We start from the raw sequence: 17381 nt of genomic DNA on the forward strand, positions 1-17381 counted from the left end.
TTTGTAATTTACTACACTCCACTGTTTCCCTTTCAGTGCCTTATTCGACCCTCTCCAGTAATTATTGTCCAGTTTCAGAGCTTAACCATTTGCCATTCCTCAGTCTGCTTTCTGACCTCATATATATTGGTTTTTAGGATTGAGGTATCTCATTGTTTCATGGAAGATGGAGTTTGATTCCTTATCCTGTTTAAGGGTAATTTTAGAGGGAAGTGGGTGGAAACACCTTAACTTCTCCATCTTAAATCTCAAAACATTCTTTATAAAGATGAATGAGGGTTCATGAGAGTAGTAGTAGTCTTTTCTCTGTGCATCATGGGCACATTCTTTTGACTTTATCCGTTCTCAGTTGATTAAACTTATGGGTTTCACACATGCTGGATACTGTGAGTCCTTGCCTGTCATCAGTTTATAATCTTAGGATATAAGACCCTTTTTATAAAAGGTAACTTACTTTACCAAGCCTAAGGCTTTAGTACCAGGTGGAACTAGTAACACCTGGCTATTATGTACATTAAGTGTTCTTTAATTTCTAAGGAGGAAGGGGCCACTTTGGCCAGGTTAGTCAAAAGAGTCAGCGTGAAGGCCATTGCCAAAACTGGGCTGGATCTTGGTCAGCACACAGGGTCTAGTCATGTCAAGTGTTGGTTGATAAGGAGGGGGAGTATCCTAAGTAAAGTAAGGGTAGTTGCAACAAAAAGCGGGGGGGGGGGCAGTTTATGTTCAGGAGATAGGAAGAGAACTGTTTGATTGGAGGTGTCCTGGAGTGGAAAATGAATAGGATAGGGGAAAAAAAGGATTGTGGGGATCTTTTCAAGCCATAATAAAGAGCTTTGCCTTGTTCTTTATGAATATGGATTGAAGAGTTTTGAAAATGTTTTTGTAAAGCAGGCAATCACTTGGGGGAAAAGTTGACTTGAAAGGAGTGGGACCTGGAGACAGAGTTGAAACCATTTCTCTAGACTAGATGCAAGGAGATAAGAGATAGCGGGGTGGGACAGTGGGGATGGAAAGAAAGACTGGAGGGGATATCGTAAGATGCTGTTTTAAAGGAAAATTATAGCTCTTGGATTTTGACCATAGAAGAGGAAGAAGAGCCGTTGTTGGCTCACTTTGTTTCTAGATCAGATAAATGGTGTAGTCACAGACAGGAGTAGGGAAAGGGAAAAGGACCTGATTTAGGGGGACAGAAGATGAGGCTTGTGTGTATTAGGTTTCAAGGGATGTTGAGAGTTTTATGTGGAGATGTCTAGCAAGCATGATTAGAAATAAACATTTAGGATGGAGAATTAATTTGTATTATATTATTATATATTATATTATAATATTTTGTATTATTTTATTTACTTTTATAACAATTGTTTTATAACTAGGGAACTTATTTTATAACAGTATTGGGAGAGCTCTTGAATGAGGAGAAAAGAGAGAACGAGAAAAGGATCTGACAGGACTTACAACTAAATCTTGAGGGTACCTGTTAGGGAGCAGATGGAGAAAAGTGAAAATTAGACCCAAGTATGTATGTGTATGTGTACGCATACAGGTAAACACATAAACATACACTAATAGATAATGAGTATGTTAGGGGTGCACTACAACATTGTTGAGGAGTTGAACTGTTGATTATAACATCTGAAGGTCAGGGAGTTTAATCAGTACCAGAGAAGTCATTGGGGCCAAAAGTAAGACCTTGATCGCATAACAGTGTTTTTAATGCTACATCTTGGAGAAGTTCGTGTGATCTCATTTATAGTTAGCTGGCACAAATCATTTCTTTAATCACTATGTCCTGACCAGGCACTCTTTGGAGCATTTTCCACTCCAGAAGGAAGGCCATGTCCCAAGCCACAGGATCCTGCAGTCTGCAGGGATGGTCTGCTGCCACAGTACTTGTTTTCAGAGGTGCACAGGATTGTCACTCCCTCACCCGGCCCTTTTCCCCTCACTGCCCTCCCCTGACTGTGCTTCTGGCCTCTTTTCTCTTTCTTCCATTGATAAAATGTTTTGTTTGGCTTTAATAATTTATTAAGATTGATCTAATTAGGAAGTTCTCATTGGGCTTCTTTACCACTTTGAACCATATGTGATTGTTCTCTCCAGAATGTGCATTTTGTTTAAGCTCACAATCCTAGGGTTTGGAAATATAAAATTCTCTGTATTTAGGACAGTTATAATTTATATCTCTGATATAAATCTGGAGTCTTAGTCCAGACCAGGCATTCCTGTTGATTTGCTGGTAGGTTACGAGTCAGACAGACATGAAGCCTGGACTTTGCTATTTACTATCTTATGAGCTTGGGCAAGCTGCTCAAGCTCTCTAAGCTGCAGTCCCGTCCATTCTTCTGTCCTCCTGCCCCCCCCCCCCCATCTGAAAGGGGAGTAACAGTAATGCCTACTTTCTAGTGCTGCTGGGAAGGCTAAAGGAAATGATTCTTGTGGAGCTTGTAGCCTAGTGCCAGACCCTTGGCAAGTACTCATCATGGTTACTGTTATCAACACTTGATTCCTGTGTCTGCTCCAGCCATTGCCCTTCCAGGCCCTCAGTGACCTATGTACAGGTGAATGTTTGGGAATTGCATTGATTAAGTTGGAGGGAGGTTGCAAATGAAGGGTTTTCCAGTAGCTCCTGGTTCCTTAAACTGACCTCCTGACATGCCCCCAGGCCACTGAGAGTGGGTGTGACATGTGAGACATTTTAATTTCAGTGTCCTAGAGCTGAGGTGAGTAGGACGGCTAGTAGCTGTTGTCTTGCTTCCCATTTCTGGCATAGAGCTCCCACAGTATGCTGTCTTTGGCCATTAACATGCCCTAGCCAACACACACTTACAGAGTGCTTTTCATATTCCAGTCATGGTGCTAATCTACAAAGATGATTAGATGTGGTGGTCCTTGACCTCAGGAAGGGAGAAAGTCATGTAAGCAAAGACAATCGAACGGTTTCCTCTTGAGTACCATAGGTAAGGATCAGGCTGGTCCTGCCTACTGAGTGGTGCAGACCCAGACTGACTGATGGCACCGAGCAGCATGTTCTGAGTAAGAAGCCACTTGGGACTGTGTTCTGCTGATAGTCATTTTTAACGGGGTGGAGCTCCTCAGTTCCCACACAGGGCAGAAATGTTGCTATTATACATTGCCAGGTGGATCCTGGACATTCTGACTCTCTCCCATTTACTTGCCCTCTGACCCTTCCACATACTCTTGGATGACATCTTTCCTTTTTACACATTAAAATATTGATAAGTAATGGAGGAATGGGGTTGTTTACTTTTAAGAGCCCAGTAAACAATAAGACATTGAACTCCCTTTAAAAAAAAAAATCACAAGTTAAGTAGAATTCTGGTTCCTAAGTTAGATGTGGTGATGACTGAGTAGTTTTGGGAACAAGGATAGTTAACATAGTAATTTTGGCTGTGGTGTAATTCTGGGCTAGTGATTCCAAGACAGACTTTGGACTTTTTTATGATGGGATGTGGGTGAGAGCCTGTGGCAAGGCCAGCATTGTTGGTTTAGTCTGCATTTGCCACACATAGACTTCTGAGCAGTAAGTTCTGCAAGGATCCAGTACAGGCTGGTTTTGCGTAAATGTGGCTTTGTTATTTGAATTACATGTTATGTAAACCCAGAATCACGTTTTTGGAAAAATGAATTGAAGCAAGTTTTTAATAAGCTTGAACTTAAGGTACCTATCTTATTGACAATAGTAATTCATCATTATTCTATAAAAACAGCTTGTGTGATAAATGTTTTTCTTTTTTCTTTTTATATTTATCCAAATAATAAAATGTTTGCTTATAATTGGTAGATGAGGCATTTTTTTAAAAAATCCTCTTTGGAGATAAAATGTGATTTTCACGATGGCCATTCTGAGCCTTGTGTCTTCTGTGCACAGGGAGACTCATGCACCTGTATGCGGTGTGTGTGGACTGCCTGGAGGGGGTTCACAAGATCATCTGCATCAAGTGTAAGTCTCGGTGGGATGGCAGCTGGCACCAGTTGGGCACCATGTACACTTACGACATCCTGGCTGCCTCTCCATGCTGTCAGGTAGGTATTGACCTACTGAGGGAGCAGTGGGTGATATTGGATTTTTGTCTCCAAGTGAATGTAGAAGAAGATGCTTCTGACAGTAAAGAAGGAATTCAGTCATAAAACTCCCCCAGAGTCTGGGAATGATGGCTAAATTACTACATTGGGATGTAGCTATTTAGTGGAATACTATGCAGTTGTTAAAAAGGATAGTGTGAAATAAGATTATGTGGGAAGTATTTATAGTATATTAAGTTAAAAAAGGTTATAAAATGGGATAGTAATATGTTTGCATCTGTAAATAAGCAAGCATGAAAGGGGATCTTCTAAGCACTCACTAGATGGTTATATACAGTCTCCATGACAGGAGGTAGAATGGCTCCTTTCATATTCTTTTGCTGTGTATCTGTTTTTTAACATTTTGTATGATTAGCTTACACTAAATTTCTAATAAGAAAGAGATGTTATTTAAAAGGAAAAAGAAAGTTTTACTTTCTTTAATAAGCCAGGATTTTCTTGTTGTTTTCTTTCTATTGGACAGTACCATTTCCCAAGAATTCTGCCTTATAAGGTGTTTGAGGTTGACATGAAAGAATTGTAATCATTAAAGCACTGTTAAGAGGAGGCATTTTCTGATGCTAAGAGAACGCTAGAAATGTAGCTGTCATCAGGAAAAGAGGGAAATGTTAACCTATAAAAACATATTAAATAAATCCATAGAAACACAGGAGCCAAAATCCTTGAAAATATCTTGGCTAATTTCCAAGTGCTTGGGGAAAAAAAGAGCTTGTTACTAATTCCTTGATATTCATGGGTAGGGGAGAAATTTTCCTATATTCTTCATTATCTAAGCTTTTAATACAGAAAACTGATATATACTTTATTAGTTACTGCATATCTTTATATTGTTAGCATATGGCTTGAGATTTTGTAAAGAGAATATCTTTACTATTGTCAGTTTATTCCAAAGATAACCTGTGTTTGTTGAAGTAAAAGTTTGTTAGAATCAGTATTTTAACTATATTTTGGCTATGCTAGTGTTTCTCAGAAGAGCATTGGGTCTTGAGAGACCTAAATAGTCATCTGTAACCCACCCTTCCTTTGATTCCAGGTAGGATTGGCTAATTTTATGCTATTCTAAAGCGTTGACCACATTTTCCTTTTAAAACTGAGCCTTGGAAATGAGATATCACAGTTTTTTAGTTATTCACCGTAGCGTCTTATAGTTAATTGCCAGCTCTTGAGATGAGAGAAACCAAAGGAAGTGGCTCCCTTCTCTGCACACACCATGGAAGGTCATTTTTTAAATTAGAGAAATAGGGTGGTGAAAGAGTACTTGGACCTGTTAACTCATAGAACACTAGCATTGGCAAGGACCTGGGTGATCCAGTCCAGCCTCCTTGTTTTCCACAAACAATGGAGGTCTAAAATATGTGAATGCTTCACCAAGCTTTACACAGGTTGTGACACAGCCATGACTAAAACCTATAATCCCCTTTCTGGTGTTCTTTCTACTGCACCATTGAAAGGCAGTGGGATTATTTCCATATCTTTAGGGAGCAAAACAAAATAGCCTCCTCCACACCCAACTTCTTGGTGTACTCACTATACACTGTACTTCTTTAAAACAATTTAAGCCCAGGCCTTTGTTTTTCTGGCCACCTACTGATAAGGAAAACTTGTTCAATTGCTGTTTTTTTAAAAATCAACTGATGATAGTCACTGTGAGGAGGATACAAGTTAGATACTGCTAAGGAATCAAGAGAAATCTTCCAATAAAACAGCTCTAGTAATTAGTTACTAGAAAGCTATAACAGGCTAAAGAGAGAGGTTTGCTCAGGATCTTTTAATCAGAATTTTTAATGGAACTCTGGAAACCTCAGATCAGCATAGCACTTCTTCCTGGATTGCTTATTTTACCCGAGTAACTTAGGGAAATTTTATTTTTGCATCAAAGAAAACACAAATGCTGTGTGGAGTAGAATGAAGAATGAATATGAATTTTAAAAATAAACCCAGAATCTTCAAAGAAGTTTCATGCAGGTTTGGGTGAGGGAATTCAGCTTCAGCCACTCTCTTAAACCCCGGGGGAGGCTTGTTATTGTTAAGGGAACATTAGTGGGGAGGGTTAGGCAGTGCTAGTGGTCGAATTTTCTCCACACTAGTATGTGAAACAGCTAGCAGTGCTGTGTATCAAGAGAGAAATTGGGATTCTTTCAGGCATCTCCTGTTTCTCTGTTTTTGATGATAAAAGAGATGTTTTATTAGATTCAATCAGTTTCCCAGCATTGTGGCATGGACGCCTCTGATGAGTGCTGCGAAGCCAAAGGGTACTGTGGCTCACAGTGTGTGTTTCCCCAGGCCCGCCTGAACTGTAAGCACTGTGGGAAGCCCGTGATCGACGTGCGGATCGGGATGCAGTACTTCTCTGAGTACAGCAACGTCCAGCAGTGTCCACACTGTGGGAACCTCGACTACCATTTCGTGAAGCCATTCTCCTCCTTCAAAGTTCTTGAAGCTTATTGATGAAAGCTTTGCTTTAGTAATAGCTATTTTATTGATATTATTACTTTATTACATATCTTTTATAGGGAAACATTCTGTGACATTAATTTCTTTTCTAATTTAAAGGAGAGCTACTTTGTGTATGTGCGCCACTAAAGTGGGGGCTGCCCTTTGCCCTGTCTTGACTCCCAAGTGTTAGTCTTCGGTTGTGACCAGAGCCCAGATGAGTGATCCTGTGAGTTTGGGTTGGGGTTTATTCTCACCAAGAGTCTCTGATGCAGCTGCAAGGTGGCAGGAAGATGGGGTCAGTTTAGGAGCAGGGTTATGTGGTTCTAAACTAAAAGCATGAGAGGAGTTAGAAAGAGACTCCTACTAAAAGGTTAACTTTCTAAATGCCCCTTTTAGATCTTCCTTGGGCCTTGGGAAAAACATGTGACCAGTGAATGTAAGTCTGTGCCTGGAGAGCTAATAGCATATTAGCCTTTCTTGGCTTAGTGATCTGCAGCACACGTGGACAGTGCAGTTTACTCATACTGACAGATGATTTGAAAGTGGCACGAGTGCTGTTGCTATCACTGTTGTAATTTAACAGTTTGTCATACTGAAAATAATATTCAAATTCTAAGACACATATGAAAGCAATGGATGTTGCAAATATTTTTAGGTTAGCTGACCTATAACAAAGAATATATGAAACGAACTTGGAAATAATGCGTGCTGACTCAAGGGCAAAAAGGCAGAACTCTGTCATTTGAATTGTGTCTTTGAAGTTGGCCAAAATAGCTCTTAAAGAGAATCCATGAATAACATGATTTGAGCAGTGAGGATTTATTACAAGTTGCACTGCCAAAGTGTCATTTGGTGTCAGATTCTTTTCACAGGTCAGTCTCACAGTGACAAAATCTAACTAGTGAGCTTCAGAACCAATAATTACCACACTTATTGTCCCCAGAATTACTTATGGCCACGTTTAACCCATTTAATGCTGGGTTTCCAAAATCAAAGATTTGACCTTAGGAAGAAAAGGAAAAAAATAGTTTGAGAGGATGATGAAGAAAATAATATTTCTTTTAAAAGTTTGTTTTATTTGGAAAATCATTGACTATACTGCATAGCAGAATGTTTGAAAAATAGATCATTCTAAAGAGTCCCGTGACACCTTACTGTTGAGGAAAAACTGATTATATATAGAACTTGCTTAGTCAGAGTATTGGGCATTCCAAAATTCGCCTTCTGTTCAGTAGATCTTAGTGATTTACATAGACTGACATTCTGTACCCTTATAGAATTGGAATGTGACTTCTCAAAAATGAATTTGGTAATTTCATGTATGCTATGCTTATATGCTGAAGGAATGCAGAAAATATAAAAATTTTATGGATAGCCAAATTTGGGATTGGTGTGAACATTTTATATTACTTATTTGATTTATACCATTTTTCCCCACAGTGTGGATTTTCCTCTCAGAAGTGTTTAGACATTATTGCGAGTCTCAGTTCTATATGAAATGTTTGATATTTTGTTTGAAACAACACAGCATTAAAGAACCAATGCATTGACTAATATTTTTCATCTTTCAATTTGGGTGATTGTTATTTGATTGACTGCATCTAGTTTGGTGTTTGATGATCTGAAAAATATTTCACAGTGGGGAGAAATGCACAAAATGCCTGTGAGAAGCAGAAAATCATTATTGGTCTGGCAGTGTTTGATGCAACTAAAAGAGAACTATAGGACATAGCTTTTTGCAAATTTGTTTGTAATACACAAAGCTATAATGGTGAATTAACTGTTTCCTATTGATTTTTTTCATGTGCCCAGATATAACAATTGGTAAGTTTCTCTTGTCTTCAGAGTACCACTTGGATTTTATTTCTGAATTTAAAATAGTAAAATATTTGTAATGCTGGTCTTTAACCCACCTAAAATTTTATAGTGAAACCTGCATTATGTTGTTGTTCTGAAGGCTAAAGTTGACCCACACATTGCGTTCAGCAAGCTCCTGAGTTTAAAACTGCTGTGAATGTAGGGTATGCTGCATTTCATGTTTTCTTTTTAGGTTGTTTTCTCCCCTCAGAAAAATAATTATGATGAGATCTCGCTGTAATTGGGTAAAATTTGCTCTAGGACATTATTTTGATTATAAAGTTAGGATTCTATGGATGTATACAGTTATGAAATGACAGAAGCATGAGTATTTTACCCGAGAATATCTTTTGCCTTTAAAGCAATTCATTCTTATTATCTAAAGGGAAAATTTGGCTGCATTTGGGAATCAAATGTAATTGAGTATGCAACACTATAAAGAGAAATCTTTTTTTTTTTTTTTTTGAGTTGGAGTCTCACTCTGTCGCCCAGACTGGAGTGCAGTTGCTGCTCCCGGCCACCGCAGCCTCGACCTGCTGGGCTCCGGCGATCCTTCCGCCTCAGCCTTCCAAGTAGCCAGAATTACAGGCATGTGCTACCACACCCGGCTGATTTTTTGATTTATTATAGAGATGAGGTCTCGCCAAGTTGCCCAGGCGGGTCTCAAACCCACGAGCCCAGGCAATTCACTCACCTCAGCCTCCCAAGGCGCAGGATTACAGGCTGAGCCTGGCTGAGAAATCTTATTTTGGAAATCTGCTGACCTTAATACTCCAGGCTTGCCCAGAATACCTTGACTGGAATTGGAATATGTCAAGAAAGATTATTATTTTTGTTGTGGTCAAAATACTGAGGGATATTAATTACCCAAGAGATTTGATTTCTGTTTTTTTTTTTTCCTTTTTCGGTTTTTGGTTTTTTCTTTTTTTTTACTTTCCAAGTGATTTTTCATCTGTTCTTAATATTTTTAAATCATTAATTTTTAAGAGTTTTATACCTTGAACAAATACAAATATCTGCTTTAGTTTAGTCACAAGACAATTTCTGATTGTTTTCTTTTCAGACCATCGTAGCTCTTCATTCTCTTGTTACGTCTGAAGCAATTGGTATGCTGGATTTTTACTTAAAAGATAGCCGTGGTGCCATGATAGACACGGTGCCATGACCGTGTTGAGAGTTGGGTCAGTTATCCATTCTAATGGCAAAGGAGCTTTCTCCAAATGCCCCTTAATTTTTAGTTTTTATGAAAGATGTTCATTTTCTGAATAAAAGTTATTTTCATATCTGTTTGGGGAAAATTAACTCATCAAGAAAGAATCTTATTAGGTATTTAAACCCTAAAACTAACAGACAGACTGATAAGGAACTTATTAGAGCACCAAAACTTACTTGCTGAAATCTCTTGTTTAGTCCAACAATATCAGTGCTTTACATGCAGTCTATTTCCTTGTGCCCAGGTGAGTAACTCCAGTTTGCTTTTCTATTTAGTCTCCGAGTAGCAGCTGTTGAGTAATTTTCATTGGCGGTTGGGGAGGAGGTGAGAAAGTGCTCTTGTTTAGTGTTTTGTTTCCTATAATAGGACGCTGCCTAACCCAGTTCATCTCCATGTCCTGTTGACTTTATTGTTATTACAGGTAATTGAAAGAAAATATAACGGATGGGCTCCATTAAGACCAGCTCAAAAATATATTCTTGTCAGTAAAGATTTCTTGTCAAGATGTCTTGGATTGCACTTTTGTTGAGGGATGACAGTGTAAATAGTTAAAGAATGTTGACAAAATTGAAACACTTGGTTGTGGAATTGTGCTTGGTGTTAGAGGGTTTCTATTTGTGAACTGTATGTATTAAAAATAATAAAATTTCAGAAACTAACATGGTACTGTCTCTTTAGTGTGTCACTTTATTTTTGGGGGGATTTTCAAGTGGTGGGATTGCCTGGTCAGAGAAAATATGGAGGAGGCTCTCTGAGATTTTGTTGCTAATAGGTAACCATTTCACAGTCACTCTTGCAGCTGATAAAAACTATGAACTTTTTGTGCTGCTTGCAAGTCTTGCATCACATGTAAACTCCCTTTGAAACAAAGATATTCTGTGTGACAATTTTGATGCCACCTTGGGGGTAGTTCACAATTATTGTTCTGGTCATAGAGAATTCTTTTGAATAGACAGTGTTAAAGAAAAATAAAAACAGAGGCTACAATTTAAATATACCCCATGGCCAACAACCTAGAGCCACATGGTAAAAATTTGGGTCATTCTGATTTTTCCAGAACGCCTACTCTAATTATAAGCAAAACACAAAATCTAAGCTTTACGTCTTTGGCAGCATTGATCAACTACAGTAGTCCTCCCTTCTCCATGGTTTTGCTTTTTGTAGTTTCTGTAATCCATGGGCCACTCAGTCCAAGAATATTAAATGGGAAATTTCAGAAATATTTCTTAGGATTTAAATTGTGCACCATTCTGAATAGCATGATGAAATCTCAACATCCTGCCCATCCTACCCAGGAGGTGAGTTATCCCTTTGCCTAATGGGTCCTCACTGTAGATGCCTGCCCTTCAGTCACTCAGGGCCTGGCTAGATCACTCATGGTATCTCAATGCTTGTGTTCAAGCCACCCTCATTTTACTTTAATAACGGCCCCAAAGCACAAAGGTAGTGATGCTAGCTTACTAATTCTACTATTTTGTTATTAGTTAATCTCTTAACTGTGCCCAATTTATAAATTGAACTTTATCATAGATATGAATATATAGGGTTTGATACTATCCTTGGTTTTAGACTTCCACTGTGGGTCTTGGACCATATCCCTGAGGATAAGGGGAGATAAATATAAAGACTGATTAACTTAAACTGCTCCGTTTTCCTTAAAAAGAATGTTAATGCGTAACAGCCAATCACAAAAGAGGACAAAATCTTTTCGTTTATGCTTTATGAAGGGTGCTGTAACTGCTATGAGCGGGGCTTCCAACCATTTTGGTTTGAGGTCTCCCAGTTTGTGAGCTGTTTTTTTGTATGTACAATAATCTTACGCAATTTTTAAACTTGATCAGATTTTATTTTTGACAGTAGTTCATCATTTTATTCTACAAATGTTTTCTTTGGTTCCTAGGCCTGTAACAATTTTTGTAATGAAAACACTTGATTGTATGCTGCTTAATCATGAACAAAGTAAGAACTTGCTGATTTTATGCACTGTGATCAAGGATACTTTATTCCTCAAATCTTGTCCTCTTCATTTCAAATATCATTCTCAGCCAATGGATTGAAATCCACAAGCACATTAGAGCAACACAGGATAAGTTACATATATGTGGGTAAAGAGTCTCAAGTCTGCCATTGGACTCAAAGTCTGTTATATCTTAGGTGTAAATTTTATTTAAAGGCTTAATTAAGGAATGGGGATACTGTGATTTGTACTCATATGACTTATGCCAACAAAATTCCTTTACAATTTTAAGGAAAGTACAGTTCTTTCTGCAGTAGAGAAAAAAGCCAACGTCAAGTTAAACTGATTAGAAGCATTAGGTTTAATGAAAGAAAATTCTTATTCTTAGTGGTTTCCATTACTTTAAATCTTGCTTATATTGTTTTGATTTAAATTTGGCAAATTTGACAGCAGTTAGATTACTAATGATGTAGGCTGTTTTGTAAAGTTAAATGTTCGAAGGGGGGAAAAAAAGCTTGTCTTGAACTTTTTTTCTTTTTCTTTTCCTTAACTCTCCACAGTGGGATAAATCTTACCTACTGCATGTGAGTTCTCTTTGAAGACAGCTGTACAGATGTAATATTTGAAATAGTAATGTATTTTCTCTTCAGTGGAAACTTTTGACACTGTTTCTGCCCTTCCTAGGTTGTCCTTTTTCCTGCTTTTCTTGTTGAATCAAGTTTCTTGACCATCTGGAACAATAAAAAAAGCCCCTTAACTAACCTAGGCATGAGTTGGTCAGTAAATAAAAAAATACTAGTTTAATCTGGCATTGCCAAGCCCCCAGAAACAGCAAAAGTAAAAATAAAGCTCTTTGTCTATGAAGTCCAGTAGAACAACATGGTTACATTTATCAGTATTCAAGTGGAATTGTCCACTGTGGAACCATTTCTTGGTGATGAGCTCTGCATCAAGTGGTTTTGATACATCTGAAGTTTAGAAGATACCTCAAAATCAAATTTAGAACTGTCAATTGTATTCTCAGTAAACCCAATTATTCTAAAAGTGGAAAATCTTAGCCACAACTGTCATAGAATTTAGAGATGCCAGAATTTATAGCAAGAGCTGTGTTTCTTATTCATTTGCATAGTAACTGTTAAATTGCATTGACAGTTGCATTTGTTCTCATTTTAGAGATAAAGTGAGGCCTGGAGAACTTTAAATGAGTACATGTAGTTAATGGCTAACTAGGAATTAAATCTGGATTCCCTTTCCTGGTCCTCAAAATGAAACTGGTTAATCAGCTAGCTAACTGGTTTAGAGGCAGAATATCCGTGAGCTTTCTTCAATTTTCCCTTCTGTTTTCTGTTACCACTTGCATGTAGGCTACCCTTAGCATATTAATGTGTCTGTTGTTCATGTTACTTGAGAAACTGTTTTTGACCTGAACTTTCTTTATCTAGGTCTTGAAATTATTATTTGTTGTTACCTTTATTGATTCCTTTTTCATTTTCTGATGCTAAGGGTAAGAGATCTGGGAGCCCAGATGGATGGCAGGAATCCTCGCTGTAAAGGGAAAAATGTTAATTACAGGTATATACACTTTTACTAGATATGGAAATAGGATATCTAACTTGCTTGTAATATATGTTTGGGGGCATGGGTGTAATATTTAAAATATACAGAAGGTAAAGGTCTGGACTCTGGAGCAGTGAGTTCCCAGAAATAAGAGGAGCCTTGTGGGCACAGAAGCTACAGTTACTGGTAAATGTATTTTTTATATTTCAGTGGTTGGGCACTTTCTTTTCAGTTGAGAAACAATTTGAGTTTGTTTTGGCAAGGCAGTAGATTTAAAAGCTGTGGTAGCCCTTGTTCAACAACACAGGTGCTAAAATAGAAGTAATTCTAAGAGAACTTGCTGAGCCCTCTGCATTGGGGTGACAAGCACATTGGAAGTGTCCCCCTTTTTTGGGAAAAAAACTTTCTAAAAGGGAAAAATGGTATTTGAAATCAATAATTGTGCTTTTCGTCTCATTTTTGTACATTAATTTGTTGACACCTTTTCCCTTTTGTTAAGATACTGTTTGAGGAGAACTGTCTGGGTATAAGGTGATGTTTTAATAGTCTACACTGAGAATTCATTTTTTTCACTTTGGGATCTAACTTTGAGATATTTTTGGATTCAAACATGTCAAGCTGTCAGATTTGATAGCATTGATCTATCCAGTTTGGGCCAGATTTCTTTTTTGACTAACTTTTCCAACAGTTTCTCTGGGTGTGTTTTCATTTTCACTTTCTCACCATCTTGAATGCTCTGGTATCCCAGATTTTTTGTAGTTGCTTAACCTGATCAGTGTTATTTGAATTCCACGCATGCTGGTTACATGTTTCTCTTAGAGAATTAAAATTTCTCATCATTTAGGGGTTATCCCTTTAGCTCATTAACGATATTCCAAGTTATTACAAAACCGTAGGTCAAATCAATGCTTTATGCTTTCTTGCTATTTTTATCACATTAACAAATCACATTTTTTTCTGAAGTTCTGATGATTGATGAGGGAAGTAAAGCTGGGTGAAGCCTATAGGCTAGTGTTTCTATGAGGCTCCAGGAGCCTATGGTTCTAAAAAAATGATCTGGGCAGGAAGCAGGATAGTGGGAGTCCTGGAAGGCTGCTGTGGATATTTCAAAAAGCTTAATAGAGATCATAAAGTTACCCACTACAAGGCTGCACGGGATACCCAAAAGGTCAGTTTACTTTTGGCAGGAGTTATAGCAACCTTGGTTATCTCCAGCTGCTCAGAAGCACTGACAGTAGCATATGCCTTTGATGAATAATATATGAGAACACGAATTATTACCTAATAAGTGCTGTTTACTTTTTAGTCATAACCTTCGAAAGCATAGGGTAGGGTCCTACTTGGTGGAGAGTGGTCTTTTTGTGATGGAAAATGCCTTTTTAAAAAGTATCTCACTTTTTCCAGTCCTGTTACCTGTTACAATACTTCTCCCTCATCCCTGCCTGCTCATATCCTACTCTGTCCTTTCTTGCTGTCATCAAATTTCTTAAACATAAGGTTAAGGTAAAATCCCCCTGAAAAACCCAGGCACGAGTTGGTCAGCAAAGTTTAAAAGTTAGCTAGAAAATGGATACCTACAATTGATATAAACATAGGTTTACCATATGGCCAGCTGATTCTGGCCAAAGATGCAAAGACGATTCAGTGAATAAAGGATAATGTAAAAACAGCTGGAAGCTTACTAGAACAACATGCAACAAATCCAAACACAGCCATACTGAATCCATGTACTCTGCTTTAAAAAGTGAACTCAAAATGGATCATAGATATGAATGTAAAATCTAAAAATTGCAAAATTCGATTTTATTAAAATTTAAGAACATTAAAAATTTTAAAGACAAGCCACAGACTAGAAGAAAAGAACTTGTATCCAGAATATATAAAGAATCAACACATGAGGGGGAACCCCAAAAAACTGGAACTTTGTTTGTAAAAAGTTGTGTATCCTTTTTAAAAATTTTATTTAAAATGGTGTATTACACATTTAAACTTTGGTCACCGTCAAAGTACTCTCTGATGCAGTACGCCTATTGCAATGCTTTTTCCACTTCTCATAGCTGTTTTTGAACTCAACAGTTTTGATGCCTTTTGGTGCTTCTGCCATTTTTTGTTTGTTTCACCTCTACCACCTCAGCAAAACATTTCCTTTTGAGGACTTTTTTTCATGGGGGAATGAATCACTTGGGGCAAGACTGAGTGAATGGAGAGGGTGGGGCATGAGAGACATGCCATTTTTGGGGCAAAACTGAACACTCAGTGCAGTTGAGCAGGTTGTTTGTGTACGTCACCCGTTAAGAAATAGGCAAACACGTTGAAAGAGTCTCCAGAAAAAATTCACAGAAGCCGAATGCAGCCTCTCACAACAACACTAGCTGGTACAGTGATGCTGATGGGCTCCTAGAACACTTATCTACAGGAGAAGCCTGTCCTACAAGGGACCCACCCTCCAAAAGATAATTCCATAAGTTTTTTGTATATTAGTAATAAAACAAATGACTGACTTCAATAAAGGTGGGGGGCACAAAATATTTAAACACACTTTGCCAAAAAGAGAGAGGAATGATGAGGAGATAAGATACTCAGTATCATTAGTCATTAGGGAAATGCAAATTAACACCCCAGTGAGGTACCTCTTTACACCCATTGGAATGACCGAAATTAAGAAGTCTGAGAGTAGAGTACCAAGTGCGTCAAAGTTGTGAAGTAACTCTGATATGTTGCTGCTGAAACACACTTTCTTATAAAGTTAAACATGCCTATCCTATGTCCTAGCCATTCCTCTCCTATGTATTTACTTGAGAAATGAAAACATATGTCTACACAAAGTTTCATGAATGTTTGTAGCAGCTTATTTGTAATTGCCCCAAACAATCCAAATGTCTGTCAACAGAAAAATGGGTAACAAAAGTGTAATATCCGTATGTAGAATACTGCTCAACAATTAAAAGGAACAAACTCTTCATACATGCAATAACATGGGTGAACCTCAAAATAATTACACCAGAGTGAAAGAGGCTAGAGAAAAAAAGAGTGCATACTGTATGCTTCCATTTAGGTAAAGCTCTAGAAAATGCAAATAGGCCTATAGGGACAAACAGGTGGTTGCCTGGGAATGGGCAGAGGGACAGTAATGGGGCGTGGTGAGGGAATGGTTACAAAGGGGCATGAAGAAATTTGAGAAGTGACTGATGTGTTCGTAATGTCGATTGTGGTGGTGATTTCACAGATCTGTACATCTGTGAAAATTTATTAAATGGTATACTTTACATATGGTTCATTTGTTGTATGTCAATGATACCCTCATAAGCCAGAAAAAATAACCTGTGTCCTTCCCAAAGGGATAAGTTTATACCATAAGCATTTTATTTAGATTTAAATCAACAATATTCATTTGACAGATTTGGTTCTTTTGTTTTCATGTGCGACCCCTCTAGTTTTGGGACCATGGTGCCTTTCTTGCAAAATTTTCATTTATGATGCATTCTTTAAGAAAACTTCCCATTTGGTTCCCTTTAAAGTGGAATAAGAACTTAAAGACATATGAGAAACACTATAGAACCCCTCTAGACTTACAGGATTTCTATTCCCTAATCTTTTGCTTTTTTCTCTTCCGTGTTTAATTCAACATTTTTGTGTGGGATTAGTAGCCTCTCAGACGAGGTCCAAAGGAGCTTGCTTGCCCCTTCTACCATCTGAGGACAACAGCTAGAAGGCTCCATCTGTGAGGAAGAGGGTCCTCACTAGACACCAAATCTGCCAGTGCCTTGAACTTGAACTTCCCAGCTTCCTGAACTGTGTTCAAGAAATTTATGTTGGTTATAAGTTATCCATTTGAAGATGTTTTGTTCGAGCAGGCTGAATGGACTTAAGGGAGTGTCTATGTTGTAAGATACACCTGCTGAAATGCTTCAGGGCTGCTAACCCCTGACATACATCTGAATTCACTCAGCCAACCAGGAACAATATGGTGTATGACAACAGAGCTGGTTTAACACAGGAAGTCTGGGTTTAAATTGTAACTGCCACACACTTAAGCAAATCACTTAACTTTTTTTTTTTAATTAATCAATATTTTTTATTATGGTTTTGTGGGGTACAGTTAAGGGTTAGGTGTACAATTACGTTTCATTCAGGCACCCTGTTGATAAGAAGTGTTTTCCCATCCCCAGACAGATATTTGCTACTGTTAATCCCATCCCCCTCCCCCCATAGTTTCCCAGTACCATCAGTCATTTTTCTTATAGTATACATTGGATG

The 17381-nt window shown here is 38.0% G+C and overlaps 1 protein-coding gene across 1 annotated transcript in view; it reads left to right on the plus strand.

The window, feature by feature from the left end:
• The window catches only part of HECA (hdc homolog, cell cycle regulator), a 33926-nt gene extending 25830 nt beyond the window's left edge, over positions 1-8096 (plus strand). Inside the window, exons 3-4 of the mRNA XM_021718039.1 lie at positions 3890-4044; positions 6388-8096. Of these exons, the coding sequence (XP_021573714.1) occupies positions 3890-4044; positions 6388-6552 (320 nt within the window). The 3' untranslated portion in view covers positions 6553-8096. The remainder of the gene's footprint in view (positions 1-3889; positions 4045-6387) is intronic.
• The last annotated feature ends 9285 nt before the right edge of the window (positions 8097-17381 follow it).

Source organism: Carlito syrichta, unplaced genomic scaffold, assembly GCF_000164805.1.
Source record: "Carlito syrichta isolate Samal-C Ts95f unplaced genomic scaffold, Tarsius_syrichta-2.0.1 Scaffold311749, whole genome shotgun sequence".
NCBI classification, from domain to species: Eukaryota; Metazoa; Chordata; class Mammalia; order Primates; family Tarsiidae; genus Carlito; species Carlito syrichta.